The sequence below is a fragment of the Dufourea novaeangliae genome, unplaced genomic scaffold (assembly GCF_001272555.1).
Source record: "Dufourea novaeangliae isolate 0120121106 unplaced genomic scaffold, ASM127255v1 scaffold81, whole genome shotgun sequence".
Classification (NCBI taxonomy): domain Eukaryota; kingdom Metazoa; phylum Arthropoda; class Insecta; order Hymenoptera; family Halictidae; genus Dufourea; species Dufourea novaeangliae.
Window position 1 is genome coordinate 113,164 of NW_015373973.1, and position 18,017 is coordinate 131,180.

At 45.0% G+C, this 18,017-nt stretch overlaps 3 protein-coding genes across 6 annotated transcripts in view; all 3 read left to right on the forward strand.

Moving 5' to 3' along the window:
* The first annotated feature begins 1,218 nt into the window (after positions 1–1,218).
* Positions 1,219–4,479, forward strand: LOC107186878 (ankyrin-3-like). The gene is made up of 5 exons (XM_015574832.1): positions 1,219–1,451; positions 1,564–1,907; positions 2,484–2,724; positions 2,879–3,122; positions 3,415–4,479. Exons 1-5 carry the CDS (start codon positions 1,440–1,442, stop codon positions 3,966–3,968), a joined length of 1,395 nt encoding a protein of 464 aa, XP_015430318.1. The 5' UTR covers positions 1,219–1,439; the 3' UTR covers positions 3,969–4,479.
* Positions 4,480–6,780: 2,301 nt separating this feature from the next.
* Positions 6,781–9,266, forward strand: LOC107186864 (NADH-ubiquinone oxidoreductase 49 kDa subunit). Of its 4 annotated transcripts, none has more exons than XM_015574813.1 (4): positions 6,781–7,057; positions 7,633–8,069; positions 8,174–8,645; positions 8,726–9,266. In XM_015574813.1, exons 1-4 carry the CDS (start codon positions 6,939–6,941, stop codon positions 9,129–9,131), a joined length of 1,434 nt encoding a protein of 477 aa, XP_015430299.1. In that variant the 5' UTR covers positions 6,781–6,938; the 3' UTR covers positions 9,132–9,266. The 4 variants fall into 4 exon arrangements, with proteins under 4 accessions (XP_015430299.1, XP_015430300.1, XP_015430301.1 ...); XM_015574814.1 differs by having other exon boundaries at positions 7,639–8,069; XM_015574815.1 differs by having other exon boundaries at positions 7,019–7,093.
* A 2,480-nt stretch (positions 9,267–11,746) lies between these two features.
* LOC107186919 (scavenger receptor class B member 1) overlaps positions 11,747–18,017 on the forward strand; it is a 9,925-nt gene continuing 3,654 nt past the window's right edge. Inside the window, exons 1-2 of the mRNA XM_015574884.1 lie at positions 11,747–12,363; positions 17,603–17,940. Of these exons, the coding sequence (XP_015430370.1) occupies positions 12,306–12,363; positions 17,603–17,940 (396 nt within the window). The 5' untranslated portion in view covers positions 11,747–12,305. The remainder of the gene's footprint in view (positions 12,364–17,602; positions 17,941–18,017) is intronic.

The window sequence follows — 18,017 nt, forward strand, 5'->3', positions numbered from 1 at the left end:
TAACGAAATCCGTGAATTTTCAAAAAAGAGGGCGAATCGAAGAACGGAAACGAGAAGAATCATCCTCATTCGTTAAATACTGCAAATGGAATTGAAGATTGGGCAAAAGAGATGAAGAAAATGATGTCGATCATGAGATACATACATAAATGTGGGTACACGCAGATTTATCATTGTTTCAAGCGTGAAACGAATCGATCGGGGAACCGACATTGTCCGCGTGAACTCCTCGATCATTCGCCGTTCGAGCGGTGTTTCAGTGTTTTCATACATATTTAGAGACACGGTAGATTCGATGAAGAGAAAGAAAGTTAGTACCTACGTAGAATTTGGAGGGAAACTGTACCGTCGTTTGAAATGGTGATTGGTGATGGTGATGGTGGTGACAATGACACAAAAAGTACTCGCTTCGAAACGAAAATTGCGCAGTTGTCGCGCGAGCGAATGATTTTCTGCGCACGCTCTCGCGCCGTTCCCTTTGTGTTATTTTCGGGCGGAATTACCGTTCGAAGCTTTAAATAGGACCGACTTTCCGACGAGGAAGACAGTTTGTAACACAACCGGTTCTATATGCTGGAACATCGCAGATTATTTGCTGTGAGTAAACAACGATGAGTGGTGTACGCGTCGAGAAACGTCAAGCATCGTCGTTTACTGGTATATGTATAGTATATACATACTCAAAATCGCGAACAACCGTGAAAAGTTTCCTAAGCGAAATTCTTGTTTGAAAAGAGTCTGTGTCGTCGCGTTGTTTTCTCTGTTTAACGATGTTTTTGTGCAAAGCGTTATCGATGCGTACAGACACATGCACGAAACAAAACGAAACGAAACGAAACGAAACGAAACGAAACGAAACGAAACGAAACGAAACGAAACGAAACGGAACGGAATGGACTATGTCTACGAGAACGAGAACGAGAACGAGAACGAGAACGGGAATGGGAATAAGAATATGGCTATGGTTGCGAGATAATTCGGAACGTATCGGAAATAGGATGATCGAGTCGGATGTATTGTAAATACTAACACGAACACGGTCGATCGAATGGAAAAACGGAATTGCTGTATGTTAACAGAGGAAAAATTTGTTGCGAATGTAGACAGGCGATTGCGTTGGTCCCGATCGGTTCGTATGATTCCGATATCATCGCTAAAATTGTATCGCTACCTTGGCAGGCTTTCGACGTTCGAATCGAGATCTCGATTGTTTGGCGGTCGAACGTATAACGTGTATGCGATGCGCGCGACAGTCGAACGATTCGGCCCCGCGTCAATTACAAAAATTAAACGTGGATTTAACATAAACGCCCCGACGTTTCACCGAATTGCTTAATTAATTAAGGAAACGGCGTCGGCGGCGGCGGCGGCGGCGGCGGTGGCGGTGGAGGCGGCGGAATGGGAGTGAAACGGTTCGGGAGCTGGTCTGGGTTAGCTAAATGGGCGAAAATGTAGGACCACGGACGGAATCACGGCAACTGAAGTACGAATGTAGAAGACGAACGAATAATTAACAGTATTTGTTCTTCCTTTTTCGTTTTCGTTTTCGGTTTCGACATTTAGATGCCGTCCGAGTGCATCGCCAGCCCGTTGCAACGAGAATTAGCCGATACTATAATACGTATACAACCGCTCGATGAAATTCGAATTCTGCTGGCATGCGGGGCAAAGGCGAACGAGCCCGTTACTCAGGGTCTGAGGCCGTTGCATTACGCGGTGTGGCAGAGATACACGGAAGCGGCTCAACTGTTGTTGGTGCGCGGCGCCGACATCGACGCGACCGACGAATGTGGATATTCGGCGTTGCATCTCGCCGCCGAGCATGGTTACGTAGAGTTGGTCAAGTTGTTGCTCGAGCACGGTGCCAAAGTCGACCATCGACAGGATACCGGAGAACTTTTTCCGAGGTACGATCGCGTTCTTATCGTTGCGAATAATTTTCAATCATTTCGTTGTTGTTGCTACGCCCCTACTGTGTATGTACCTACTGTTTCTGGTTGACCAACAGGAACACAGAGATACACATATGTATATGTAGTAGTAGAGTATACTGAGAGAATTCCTCCGTTATTCCGCCTTGTCCGGGATTGTTGTTCTTCTCTTTCGTTCGTTCGTTCGTTCGTTCGTTCGTTCGTTCGTTCGTTCGTTCGTTCGTTCGTTCGTTCGTTCGTTCGTTCGTTCGTTCATCGGCCCTTGATTGGCATCGACGACGATACCGTCGATCGTTAGACTTTTGAGAACGTCGAACGCGCGCCAAGGATTTTCCGGTGCTATAAATTACTCCCGTGTGCGTAATCACAGCTTTATAATGGATCAGCAATTATTTTTCTTTCAATTACATGTACTTATTTATTATGGATCACGTGAAAGCGAGTGTGGTTTGCCGTGTTGGTGAACCTAGAACTGTCTCCTGTCTCCTCGTCTCGCTTGAACGAGAGGGTCGAAGGGAAATAACGATTAATTATCCATACGTCTACACATAGGACAACTTTGTGCGACGAACCGTTGCGTCTCGCTTTGAGAAATCGGCACGTCGACGTCGCTAGAATTTTGCTGGAAGCTGGCGCGAATCCAAACAAGAGATACTTCTTCGGATCGGAAATTAATTTGGTTTCTCCATTGGATTTACAATGTATGGAACTATTGTTGGCGTTCGGAGCCCAACCGAATACGAGGGATCGTGCAGGACTTACGCCGCTGATGAAAGCTGCGCGGTTGCCTCAGGTAAATTGCACTTGGAAGTTTGCGACAGTTGCACGAGGATGGTTGTTCGTCGTGTTCGTCGTGTTCGTCGTGTTGTCCCGCGCGTTTGCTGACACCGATCAAACGAAAGCGACGATAATCAAAAAATCTAAACTAAGTTAAGAACATTTCTTAGGGTATAGCTTCGGTGCTGCTTTTGCTGAGCTATGGAGCGGACGTTAATTCGATGGCTGACGCGAGACACGACTACCGAACGGTTCTGCACTACGCGATCCTCGGCGGTGACCCAACCGTGATTGAACTACTTTTAAAGCAGGGTGCTCCTCTCGATCTCGGACCCGAGTATCAAAAACCCACGGCTCTCGACTTGGCGATTTTGAAGGGGGATCCCTCTATCGTCCGAATGTTGTTGCAGTCGGGTGAGTTTGCAGGAACTATCGAAATTCCGTATCCTTCTTGAAATGATCGATCTTGTTTGGAACCTGAGATGATCCGACCGTTGCGCGCGTCTGCTGTGGAGCAACGACCGCGACTACTTTTCGCAGCAGTTCTTTGAACGAAACACTCCCGATCTTTGTTTGTCGTTCGGTCGCTCGAGAACAACCCTCTCCTCACGGTCGTTGCTCGTTCACAGACGGTTCGACGGGACACGCGAATTATCAACAATTTTCTTATATCGAGCATTTTCGATCGGCAATTTGAAAAATTTAGGCGCCGACGTGAACGCGACATCGCCGATCATCGGATCTCCCCTTCACGTTGCTTGCGCGGACAACATTCCGAACAGACTGGAGATCTTGTCGATGCTGCTGGAACGAGGTGCGGATCCAAATTTGGTGATACGCAGCGACGAAGGACCGTCGTTACGGCCGGTTCTCGCAGAGTATGTGGCTTCGAACGAGAATCCATCGGTCGAAGTGGTGGCTCTTCTGCTGAAATACGGTGCACGAGTTGTAATTAAGACGCAGTTTCGCGATCCACATGGTATATTGAACTCTCTTCAAAATACGGCTGATAAGCCGCGGCTGCTTAAAGCGTTATTGGAGGCTGCGGAAAGTTTCGATCCTTGCATGATACGAAGGTCGAGCAGTCTGACAGACGCGCAGAAAGCGATTGTGATGGAAGCGGCGCGAACTCCGTTGCCTTTGACTCATCAGGCTAGACTGATAGTACGGAAGCTATGTGGCACCAAATTGCCGAAAATCGTCCGCAATCTTCAATTACCGCAATCGCTGCATCGTTACCTTCTGTACGATTTTCATTAAACTCGGTTTCATCGGCCTGTCCATGAGAGTACGAGAGAGGGCAGAGGCGGTACGACGAACCAATTCTTTTCTTACTCTTGCCGAATAATCCCGAGTAACCCTAAAACCACCGAAATTCCCTCTCAGATGCAACCAAAACGAGTCTTCAGGTGAATCTTACGAAAACTTTTCCAATTCACGTATTCACGAAGTTATGCTCGCGAGTATTGCATTGTCGTTCGTCGCGTTACCGTCCCCACCTTTTTATTTTTACTTGCTTTACTTCAAACGACGGTTCTCTATATCTCGGTCAACTTATCAACCATGTGCTTTTGTACCTATATCTAGTATCAATTTATTTAACAAATTCTCCCATATGCAGATACATACGTGAATTCACAGACACGTACGTGCATACATACATACATATGTAAGTACATATTTTTGTCGCGCGGTATATATGTATGATTTCTAATTTACAAACCGTGTTAACAATCCGAACAAAATAAACGGAGAATTGTAAACCAACGAAAACGTATAATTTACATAAATAGTTTCATTTTCGAATTTCTTTCCCCCTTCTTTTCCCTCTACTTCAGTATTTCCCCTTCACGAGTACCCAGGTACTTTACTCCAATATGTACATATACATAATCGTTTACGACACGCACTCTTGCCCATTTAAAACCTCCAGTTGTCCAGTCCTCCAGATTTGGTCGGTAACCCCATGCGCATGGATACGCATATGTACATATGCGTATGTATACAAGTGGATGCAGAATATGTAGTTTGCCTGCGACCGGAAACAAGAACAACGGAAGCACACCGGTGAATCGCTTTAGGTTGTCCAGTTTCGGTACTTTTCAAACGTAACTACATACACTGCAGCTCATGGTACGAACTACAAAACAACATTACGAAATGCGAAGACGGGTACGCCATAGGGCGGAGATTAAAGCTGTGCCAACGCAACTAATAGTATTCCACAGTTATGTACTATATTCTTCAATCACAAGAACACTGTGAATCAAATTGGCTGTATCTGACCTGACTGGATATGGACTGATCTTTAAATACATTGGTAATCAAAATAGTGTTGTCCATCACCTTCACGGCAAACCAAAGGCCACTAGCCGTAATCATATAATTATTAATAATTACGATAGATTCTCATTCGTTGATGTGTTTTTTTCTTAGTTATTGGTCATCTATTAGTGAACGTTTTACATTCCAATGATTTTGTTTTCTTTTAGGAAAGGGGAATAAAATAAAGTTCAAATCTTTAAACGTTTCTAATGAAATATTGATTAATTCTTAGTTTTTAAGTGTGTCTATTAAAAGGATTTCTAACTAATTTCAAAGCCTTTCCAACTTACATCAACTTCACTTTTACTTCCCTTTCCTATTACATTTTGTTGTATGATTCAAACTTCGCGCCACTATGCGATAAAGGCAAATATCGCAACATTATATGTATTGTATTTATTGTAAATAAACCTTAGACTATTCACCGAGCCTATGGTGAATACCTATTTAGAAATTATTAAATGTTACTGCCAACGTTGCCTACGCGCAGTGACAACTACAAATATAATAAGACTACGGATGTCATATTGTGTCGAGGGTAGAGATGGCGTGCAAAATCACTAACGGTGATTTATCACAGTGATCGCCGAATCACGATCACGATCGTGATTTAACTTCATTCACGACCGTGATTGCGATTTTTTTATCTTGAGTGAATTTGCTCGCTTCAATCGTAAGTCATTAATCTTTAAACAGAAAAACGTATTCAATATGATTTTACGATGAATTACATTACTGTGTTTGTAAAAATCAGTAGAAAAAACAAGAAATTCTAAAAGAATGTTTTGCTAGGTAACATGTAGATTATAATTTATAATCATTAATTTATTCATTATTCTTCATTGTTTCTAATTAATCTTTCACTTTATACGATATAACTCGAATTTTTGTTTTCATGTTGTTAATATAAAATATAAAATATACAGATTATGTGTCGCGTGTAAAGAACTGTTAGGTTTCTCCACCAATAAGAAACGATCACGGGAAATCACGAATCAATGTGAAAAATCATCGTGATGGGGAACGAACGTGATCGAATCACAAGTGATTCACAAGTAGCAGTTCGCGCCATCTCTAATCGAGGGCTTATGAATCTGTGCTGACCATGGAACTCTATACTACCTGGAATGCGCACGAGAGATATCATGAAAGTGGTATCTGCATCCTTTATTAATGTGGTACTACCCTGTTGTAAACTTAGGTCTAGCAGGTATAAGCATGTACTACCTTGAACTCATGCATACGACTCGACTTTAATACGTCATTTATGTAATAATTGCATGTAAAAAAAATGCCAGAATAATTAAATCTACTTCTGTTCTTCGGTCTTGACCGTCTCAATCCTCGACTTTATCCCTATATGTCTATGGTAGTGACACACCAAGTGTCACTAAATAAAATGGAAATGGGGTAACGTAACCCCAGAATACATTGGATGAAATGTGTCTACTCCTATACCACGTCTGTGGTCGGGGTTTTTCGTTAATATCTCGTTAACAAAGCGTTGGAGAACTTTTTCGCTTACGAAAAAGTTGTTTCATATCACCTCACGAAACACCACTTTCAAGGACTTACACCGATTTTGGGACACCTTTATATACTCAAGCTGACTCAAGCAATCACTAGTCACTGCTAGTCACAACATTCACTACTGGTCACTACTAGTTGGTAGTTGCCACTGGCAACTTGCCAGTAATTGCTAACAAAATAATAATAATAATAATAATAATAATAATAATAATCACAGCACAGTACTAAAAATAGTACGATACTATATAGGAAAGAGTAGAAGAGGTGTAAGAGAGATACGACATTGCGCTAGTATACATATATACATATATTAATTGGTAAAAACGCGTACTTCGGAGTTGGACGTAACAACTGGTAACAACGTCTGATCCGTCCATGATGACCGCCAGAGCGTTGATGTCCGTACTGCGACCGGGAAAAGGATTCCTTGGATCATGGAACGAGAAAGGACTTTGTGCTGCCGGCAGGATAGAAAATCCACTAAGCATCGGAAGGTGATATTAACGTAGCGAGTTTCGGAGATATCAAATGTAATTGCGCGGTGTAGATACTTGTTATGTAATCGTGTTTTAACCTAACGAGTGGGAACTTATCGAAGTATATCCCCCGAGTCTTTTGAGCAAATTTCTTTGACGTCTAGGGGAGATCATACGAAACAATCTCCGAAAGTAGTAAGGAACACCACTCTCTTTTGTTTTTGAGAAATTAGTTGTTAAAAGTGCGAAAATTTCAGTCTATGAGTGTCAACTCTGCGAATGAGTCTCTTGTCGGCAAAGCGGTGTAGCATAGGTGATAGAGTGTCGGACTACGAATACTTTCTTTTGAATTTGATCGGTTTCGAATCTTAGAGTAGCAATTTTCTTTTCTTTCTTTCTTTCCTTCTTTTTTTTTCGTCTTTTTGTTTTTTTTTTCATACTAATATTTCTCTAAGATATTATACTGTACTGTGATAAACATATCAGCAAACCACTAAACACCTTAAAAAAATTTGATCAAACAACTCGGAGTTCACTTTGTATGTTGCCCTCGTAAAAGAAACTTGTTTCCTCGACATAAATGATACCAAAAGTTACAGACAGCAGCGCAATGGGCATCAGTGGGTGCCGGATAGGGAATATATCATGCAATGGAACAAAGATGCAAAGGTATTTTATAATTTCCAACCAAATGACTGGAAACTTCCAACAACATACAGGGATGAAGAGATGGACACATCACAAATAAAAAACATGACTATTAATTTTGGACCGCAACATCCAGCTGCACATGGAGTTTTACGGTTAATTCTAGAGTTGAAGGGCGAATATGTTATCCGTGGTGATCCTCATATAGGTCTTCTGCATCGTGGCACAGAAAAACTGATCGAATACAAAACGTATATGCAAGCTCTACCTTACTTTGATCGTTTGGATTATGTCTCTATGATGTGTAACGAACAGTGTTTCTCCATGGCTATCGAGAAGTTGCTTAATATAGAAGTACCTTTACGAGCCAAGTACATCAGAAGTAAGAACATTTGCTATTTATCAATGATTTAGAGCGAATGTGGCTTTATGGTTCATCTGTAGTTCTGTAGGTACAAAGCTGTTTGTCTTTTTCAACTTGTATAGCTCTGTTCGCCGAGATCACAAGAATATTGAATCACATTATGGGGATTGGAACGCATGCGCTGGACATCGGTGCTCTTACGCCATTTTTTTGGTTGTTTGAAGAACGAGAAAAATTGATGGAGTTTTACGAACGAGTCAGCGGCGCACGTATGCATGCTGCATATATACGCCCTGGTGGTGTTTCTTTGGACATGCCGTTGGGCTTAATGGATGACATATACGAATGGGCATGTCAGTACGGGGAACGATTGGACGAAGTCGAGGACCTATTGACATCAAACAGAGTTTGGTATGGTCGTACAAGAAACATCGGAACAGTAACTGCAGAAGAAGCGCTGAATTGGGGTTTCAGCGGAGTAATGTTACGCGGTTCGGGAATCAAATGGGATTTAAGAAAAGTGGCTCCTTACGATGCATACGATCTTGTAGAGTTTGATGTTCCAATTGGTAAACACGGAGATTGTTACGACAGGTAGGTGTATCTATGCACATTGTTCTGGCTGTTTGCCGTTTGCGAGATATTTTATAATTCGTGGCATTAATTGTTGACAGGTATCTTTGTCGCATCGAGGAAATGCGTCAGTCTCTGCGAATTATTTATCAGTGTCTAAATCAGATGCCACCAGGTGAAGTAAGAATTGACGACGCGAAAATAGTGCCTCCAAGACGGGAGGAAATGAAGACTAGCATGGAGGCTCTGATTCACCATTTTAAACTGTATACGCAAGGTTTCCAAGTACCACCCGGGTCTACTTATACCGCGATCGAAGCGCCAAAGGGTGAATTTGGGGTGTATCTCGTAAGCGATGGTAGTAGCAAGCCTTATAAATGCAAAATCAAGGCTCCAGGATTTGCCCATTTAGCTGCGATGCGTTATATGAGTCCAGGCTGCTTGCTCGCCGATATTGTAGCAATTATTGGTACCCTGGACGTTGTATTCGGCGAAATCGACAGATAATCTGCCCTCGCCTCTCCTAAATACTTTCTGATCATGAGAAATAGTATCGTAGAATTTCACAAATTTGGCTCGTATTTATATGTAGCGGCGGGAGTATGGTTGCGGAAAAGAGAAAAATAAAGCGACTTGGTTACTCTGCCGTAAATGCTTTCCGTTCTTTTCCATTTTTGCCTGTGACCGCTCCATGAGCATGTCTGGTAGGAATCGTTCGATTCGTTGTGACAAGTGTTTGAGCACCAAAGTATGTACGTATGTACAGTTGTAAGATACATGTAAAGAGACCAAGTAATCGTACAAATATCATTTTCTTTTTCGATCTAATGAATATTTGATGGTATATCGCGTCGATTTGTTATTGATTAAATGATCATTTAAATGTAACGTTCAAAGTCGACTGTAAGTTTCCTTAGTGGAAGTTATTTTCTTCGAGAACATGGTAACTAAGATGAGTTGAAGTTAAAATTGAAGTTCACCCGTGGACTTTTGCTGTATGCTACCTCCACCCGACGGTTATCTCGGAAAGTCAATCTAAGAATAAAAGAGTGAGGGAAAGGTATTGAATTGGTAGTAGTCGGGGTACTCGTGGAGGATGAAATATGCCCTCCATCACACGCAACGTGACTCGTAACGATACGAGACTGTGTCCAAGGCCTAAACCCAGTTTTGAAAGAAAGTACAATATTTAATTTGAAATGTTAATGTCTGGTGGGGGAGGTAACGCTGGTCAGGTAATTGGTCCGAAACGATATTTCAGGCAACAGAGTTATCCGAATGACAGGTGAAATAGTGGTTTTTTCTCAGCGTCAGTAGTAATAACGAGAGTTTGCAGCGATAATGACAGTTTACGCGGATACAACGGGATTAAGTGTAGTTTCTTACGTAATATTTAAACAAACACGAGTATCCGAATAATAGAATGTTACCGTAATCAGATGTATGTACATAGGTCGTCCGAGTTGTCCGGAAACGTTGTTATGTCTCGTGAAATTACATGGATCAGGTTTCAATTAAAAGGTCAAGGGTCTCGTTATACTACGTAATACCGACGTGTCTTGTGCAAGGGCAACACATATTATTCGTTACACAAGTATTCACGGCGGTAATTATGAAAGTGGCTAGTTGGCATAAACGAGAGCGTCTTTTCGTACCGAAAGATACAGCGTTAATTAATAATATCGTTTGCGAAAACCTTACGTGTGTTATTTGTACCGACTTGTGTATCGAGTGGAAAATTACGTTAAATCGTTCACCGCATATCGTACACGCGGTTTTAGTTGAAAAGAAAGAAAAGTTGACCTTAAATTATAAATTTGTTTAATCGTTCTTTATTTTTCACATTTGTCTTTATCGCGATTTTCATTTGGTCGATCTTGATTACGATCGTAGAGTCGTAAATAAGGGATGCACGGGCGTATGGCGTTAAAGGTTAAGGATGAATGAAAATCGCGAGAAGAGGCACACGGGGGAGTAGGCGAATAGGTGTCGGTGGCGGTTTGCGGCGAAGCTGCGATGAACGACAAGGATGGGGTGGGAAGATAGGATGAAACATAGGAACGAACGACCGAATATACAAACAAACAAACGAAGCAGCAGCAACAGCAGCATTATTAGAGAGGGGTATAAGATCTAGGTAGGAGTAAGACGAGAAAGAAATGGAAAATGGGAGGGATAGCGGTAGCAGGAAAGAAGGAAGGCGATGCAGCACGGTGATTCGCGATAGCAGGAAGGAGAAAGATGGATTGTAAGAAAGAGAGGAAAACGGGTTGCTGGCAGGCAGCAACGTTGCCGGAGAGCAATCGGGTCGGATGACGATGGTGGTAGAGGTGATAGAGACGGTGATGTGGTGGGAGGGTGCAACGTGGAAGAAGGCAAAAGCGAAGAGTAGAAAGAAGAGAATAAGTAATCGGTGGAACTGGGTGGAACCAAACAGCGAAAGAACGGACGGAGGAGTTGGAAAGAACCGAGTGGGGGTAATAATAAATCGTTCACCTGAACCGCCGCATGCTTGCCGTTCACGATGCAGTCGTGCGGTAAGCGAGCAGAGTTCGTTTAGTTGTTCGCTGCCGCCGCGCAGTCTTTCGAGCAACCTCGCAGGGATCGTTTCGTTTCACTTCGTTCATCTTTATCGCACGGTCCTCTCACGCCGCGTACGTCAACCGTTCTGCAAACGCCTGTTTTTCTCTCGCGCAGTTGTTCGAACAGCTTGAAAACGACGTGATCGAATCGGGAAAACGCCATCTCTTTTTTGCAAACGAGTTTTCGATTCGAGTGTCGTTGCTACTTCATTCGGGTGTTTCTTTCAGTTTTTAAAGCAGGTTCGTTTAATCCGCGTGTAGAGACGAGTTAACGCCGATTTGCTGAGCCCTCCAAAAGAGATAGAGTTCCGCGCGCGCGCGCGCGCGATCGAGCGAGCAAGCGTTTGCGCACGCATGCAACGATCTCATCTTTTATTTGATTTATTTTAAACGCGTTTGAAGAATTGACGCGTACTCGTCGAATCGAAGAATCGTAGTTTACGCGCGTTTCAAACCACGCGGCTGAGAACAGTTGGAAAAGTTATTCTTCGGAGAAAGGTGATCGTTTATTCGGACTAGCTGGCGCGTTTCGTAGCCGCCTTTAGATTCGTTCTTACGGGAAAAGGAACGCCCTCGAGGACGACTATTCGGTCGTCGAAAACGATCGTCGAAGACTAAGTGAAAATCGGTGTCGGTGACGGTGACGGTGACGAGAACGAGAACGAGAACGAGAACGAGAACGAGAACGAGAACGAGAACGAGAACGAGCACAGGAACGAAAACAAGGAACGATGAGAAATACTAAACCAAAGAAGGAAAATTAGAAGAAGAAAGACAGTGAAAAGACAAAACGGTGTAAAGGGCAAAACGAAGCAAAAGGGGATATTTGTTGGTTCAGAATTCTCGACGTATGCACATCTTTGGAAAGTTGAAGCACGAGAAATTAAAGGAACTCCGCTGGAAAAGCACGGTCAGAGATAGTGGGAACAGGAGGGAAAGCAAAGAAAGAGAGAAAGGAAGAAGGATAGAGAAGGAAAGAAAGAGGGAGTAGTAAGCGCGCGAGGTCGTTTAAACGGAAAAAAGAGACGGACAGTTACGAAGAGGGAGAGAAAGATAGCCAAGAGTTCGTCGACGCGCGTACACGCGGTGACCGATCAAGATGAGGGTACACCGTGGGATTTGCGCGAAACTGCACGGAGGGTTTCTCAGGCGATGGTGTAAGTAAACGGTCACGGCGACGAAACAGTGTGGCTTTGGTACCTAATCGGGACGACTGCGTTACCGTTTGAGGGTAGCGAGTTCGTTAACGAGATCGTTAACGCAGTTACCGGCGCCACAGCCGTCACGTTCGATGCGTTCTTAATTCGATTCAACGAACGTGTCATCTTGTATGCTTGCTCGATGAATCATCTCGTCGAGTTGCCGTCGAGTTGTTTGTCGAGTTGCATGCCGCGACACCACACCACCGATTCGTTCTTAACGAGTTCGTGAAGCTCGCGTTGTTTGCCTCGGTTTTCGATCGAAATGCCGTCGTATCGTCTCGAGCAAAGACTTATTAGCTGTACGCTGTACCTCGAAGACACGAGCACCCGTAAGCCGTCAGGGTCTTTTTCTTACTTTCACTTTGGGTCTGCGAGTGTCGCGAGCGGCAAGCGCTGAGCGTAAACGCGAACGTGTACACTTAATGCGGGTACAGGAACATGAAGGTAAATGTAAATGTAAACGTAAACGTAAACGTAAACGTAAACGTAGCTATTTTTTCTCTTGTACGCACAGATGTCGGATGTGTCGTCGTTGAAAATTGCGTGTGTTTCCTTTAAATTGGAATGCGCGGGAAAATAATGAGATCTTTGGAGAAAGATACGCGTTGCGGGATGTAAATGCGACGTACATTTACAGTATAGGTACGAGAGTAGCGTATAAGCTGGAATTCGTGAATCGTAGCGGATCGGAGCGGATCGGAGCGGATCGGAGCGGATCGGAGCGGAGCGGAGCGGATCGAAAGGATAGAAGTAGAATAACGATTGATTCGAATCGGAATAAAAAAAGGAGTTGTAGTCGCATGTTACCGCGACGGTGTTCCTAGGAGGTGAGTTAATATAATACGCTGGCGTAATGGTATAGCCTCCGGGTATTATTCGCGCGTCAGAAAGTGAACTTTGATACCATTACGAGAAACGATCGAGCGGGAAGATACCTGCGATTCCGGGATTATTATCGAGTTTTTTTTTCTAGCGTTGGTCGGCTCGTTACGCAACTTTTCGATGCTGTCTCGTGGCGAGCAGGTAGGAACTCTCGGTGAGTCTGTAACGTAACGAGCTGTTTTCCAATGTTTTACGTGGACGATCACGAACACAACTGTTTCTTTCTATAGGAGAATTGAATTTCGCAGGATAAATAACTGAGATTTTTCCTCGGGATCGGAAAGCGGATTCGAATGGTAAAAATGTCGAAATCCGATCGGTCAGAATTGGTTCGTTTGCATCGACGTTCGGTGGTAGATACTGTTTCGTTTGCTTGGCGCGAAATATTCCGAGTAAGAGCAGGAAGCGTAGCCTTATATAATAGCGAGTAATTGCCGACAAGTACGCGTAGGTAGGTACTACATACATGTAGGTTCGGCCTTTCGAGATCGAAGCTCGAAGCGCGGTGCGTGTTAACCAGGGCAGCGACGACGATGGCGACGGCGACGACGAAGACGAGGACGAGGACGAGGACGAGGACGAGGACGAATGTTAACAGGATCAAAGTTTATCGACACAATATTCGGTATACGTGTACGAGCAGTTTATTTATTCTGTTTTTGTTTCATGAACGAATGATCCGATGCTAAGCGCAAACCAGAGACAGAATGCGTCGAGGAAAAGTTTGCGGCGACGAATGGGGGGATGGAAGAAAACGAGACGGAACGGAAACGAATACATACATGCATACGTATACATATACACGTGTGTATACGTGGCAAGTGGCAAAGTATGTATAGTATGTAGTGGGCAGCGGCCGGCGCCGCTACCACCGCCGCGACAAATTTTCGTCCAGACACGGGGATTCGTATCGAGGAGGTCGCGCGTCGCGCGTCGTGCCAGGTTCACAAAGTCGATCGAGTAAACGTTGCATTCCGTCGGAGTTAATACAGGCGATGGTGATCAAGCGGTGATTAGCCGCTAGCTAATTGCGGACTGAAAGCGACGAACGATGGACGGAGCACGGAGGAGGGTCGAAGGTGAAGGGAGTGAGCTGTTCGAGAGGATCGTAATAGTTTCAGATATTCTTTATTATTTTTCATGGAATAAACAATCGAAGTTGCTCACGGACTGGTCGACACTGCACGCCGACTAGGTATTCGACGCGTTCGCGTTGAGGGGAGGCTAGTCCGAGCTAGGTGGCTTCTATGATCGGGTAGATCCATGGCAGCCGAGTTGTGCAACTTCCGTGGTTCGTAGAGATTCATTTGGCTATGGTCAAACTGGTCGGGCCTGGCTGGGCTTGGCGGCGGGTATGAGCGTCGGCTGGTGGTTCGCGAGATTGCGCTTTCACCTATTCGTAATTTCTTCCGTACACGAATAAACGATAATCGGGGAGTCGAGATGTCTGGAGTTTGGGGTACCACCGTCGAACGCGACGGTTGAGTAAAAGTAAAACCAGTGCTCTGGTAACGGTGACGACAGTCGAGCCGATCGAACATTGGATCGTTGCCGTCGTCGTCGTCGTCGTCGTCGTCGTCGTCGTCGTCGTTGAGAATGCCGATCAAAATGCTTGGAACACGTTCGTGGACACAAATCTTTGCCTCGGCTGTCGAGCGTTCTGTATCAGCAGGCTTGGATTAGGTCTGGGTTAGAAATGTTTCCGCGTTCCCCCGTCTATTCTAGGTAGGTACTAGGGTGTCTAGAATTTTAGACTAGTCTCGAGACCTGTCTGCGAATTTTCTTTCCTGTCGTCGAAACGGGGCACGATACAATCGGAGACGGTTGCGCGATACAGCCGCTCGATCGGTGAGACCGACGGAACGAAGCGAACAGCGGGTCGTTCGGATAACTGTGAGAACGGGAACGCCGGAGTGAGTCGAAAGTACGCCGGATTTCTGCGTGAAACTCGTCGTTCCTGCCGCCGTCGCTACCATGTTTCTTTCGACTTCTCGCGATTCCACAAGCTGCGCACGGTGCTACTCGTTCGTTGTCTCTATGTCGATCAGCAAGATAGGTCGTTGAGGGAGCATCGATACTTTCCATCTCGCGCGAACAATCACGGGCAAAGCGGAACTTTTCCTATTCAAACTCTCTGTCCATTGAATCGATTTTTACTCAAGGACAAGCATGACGCGCGAACGTTCGGATCTCTGTCCATGGTTGGTTCCCTTTTTCACGCGTTCTCGTTACGCGTCTATCGCTTACATATTTCGTTTCGTTTCGTTTCGTTTCGTTTCGTTTCGTCGAATGTCTACCGATCGACGATACGTTCTTCCGCGTAGTACCACTAGGATGTTCGTTACTATTACTATGATTATCGTGTTATTTGAAACGAACGATCGGATACGATAGGAAAGCGTTCGTAGTATAGTAATCGACCTGCGTGGAATTGGTCGATGTGTATGTAGGAAATCGAAGGAGTGTTTCGATTCGTGTTTCGTGTGCAAGAATCGAACGCAATAAGGAATGCAAAACCGTTTTCCCACGACACTCGTCAGAATCTGTTGAATCGCGAGAGAGTTCGGTTCTTCTCGGTTCGATCGTTGGCGACGCAAACCAGTTGTAGGTTACACAAGGCAGGGTGGACATCGTCGTTGAAACGTATACTCGTTTTCGGGCAAGAACTTCATTCGCTGGAGGGGCTGGGCGGACATAGAGGTGGGAGGAGAATGGAGAAGTACAGAGAAGAGGCCAGCTACGGAAATTCGCGAAGCGACTTTCGGTCGCGATGTTGATTGCCACGAGAAATCGTTATTGGTTCGTCAGCTCCGAATTTCCACATCGACCGACCACCCGATAACGCATTGTGCCCCGTTCGAGTTTGCACGTGCGACGCTTGCGCTCGCATTCCTCGAGAGACATATTTCAGAGATACATACATGTACGTATATCGGTGTTGTATCGATTTCGAAACCGGGTCGTTGTTTCGACGAGTTACGCTCGGAACAATCGCCGCCGTTACCACCGTTGCCGGACGTATCGAGGACCGAGCAACCGATGGTCGGATCGAGAATCGGAATGCGAGATAATTTGTACGGCCACTCTTTGGTCGCGAATTTCATGGCGAAAAACAAAGTCGTCCAGTCTGTTTGTACACGCGTCGCGTTCTCTGGAAAGTACTGGTCTCGAGGTCGCGACACCGGCTCGAAGGATTTTGTAAGGTCGAGCGCGTGACGTCCGCGAGTGGATAAATCGTGCCTCGCATTCTCGATGCGAACACGATCGCCGCGAGCGTCGAAGCGACGTTTCGTCCGAGTTCGCGCGCCACCGAGACCTTCTACTCGCTGTTTCCTGCTGGAAAAATTCGCTCGATCGAACTATCGTGCATCCATTGGGTTATCGACGCATCGATAGACGAGCTTCTCGACAACAACACCGCTATCACATAGCGTCGTAGTGGTCGTAGTCTAATTAAACGGCTAAACGACTAAACGACTAAACGACTAAACGACTAAACGACTAAACGCGGCGCCTCGTCCTAAGCGGCGACTCGGTGCCTCGAGTGCTCGAGAGACTCGAAAAAGTAGGACCGCTTGTTTCGAAGGTCGACTCGCGTACGGTGACGTGCTGACACGTGTACGTGCCTTCTCGACTGCGTGACTGACAAATTAATCGACTGAATCGCGCGCGGCGAAAGCTTCGAGGTATCGACGCATCGCGATTGTTTTTCGAGACCTCGAAACTCACGAATCAATGCGTTGAAATCGTTTTCATCGTGGGGAGGAAATTTTTCGAGAACGTATTAACGTTTCCGGCGATCAATGGGTGGTGGTAAGGAATAATTTAGTCGAGGCACGTATCGAGACACGCCGGTTTCGACTCGATTCTCGTCTACCCCGTAGTGAAATCGTCGCAAAGACGACGCTTAAGTTAACCGCTCCTCCCGAGTTTCACTTGCGTCGGTTAGCTAAAATCTTTGGCCGATGCGATTGCAGTGTTCACAGGAACTTATTGTTCCATTCGAAGGGGAATCGATAGCAAAAGCTGTGGAAGCTCGAACAGAAACCAACGGTATTAAGATTGAGAAAGGAAACCGACAAATTTCTACATGTACTATCATATACATATATGTATACTATGTAGGATCGTGTTCCGGTGGTGGACAAACGCATGCTCGATTTCTTTCCTTAATTCTTCGTGCTTTGACTATTTTATTTTGTCCGAAACTAAAATGTTCCTCGAATATTGAGAACGCAAACGAACGAAAGTGACCACAGACACACGCGCGCAAACGGTACACGATAAATCGGTCCTTTTGGTTTGGTTTCAGGGGCGGCGGTAGCTGTTGGAGCGCTACTGATAATCGTAGCAGCAATTTTGGCGGCAGTATTTCCGAAACTAGTCGACGTTCTGCTCAACAGAGAAATAGCTCTCCAAGAGGGCGGTCGTACGTTCGATTGGTGGCGGGAACCTCCTGTATCGCCTCAATTGAGCGTCTACATTTACAACGTGACGAATGCCGATGAATTTTTGAACGACGGCGAGAAACCAGCGCTGAAAGAGCTCGGTCCCTATGTGTACGTACAGCACTGGGAAAAGGTCGAGGTGAAATTCAACGAGAACGATACGGTGTCGTACAAAGTGAAGAAACGGTTCGTGTTTTCGCCGGTGAGTGGATTTTTATCTGTTTTTCTCTCGTTCGTGGTGCTTGCTAACGAACAGAGTGAAACGTGTGTCAGGAATGC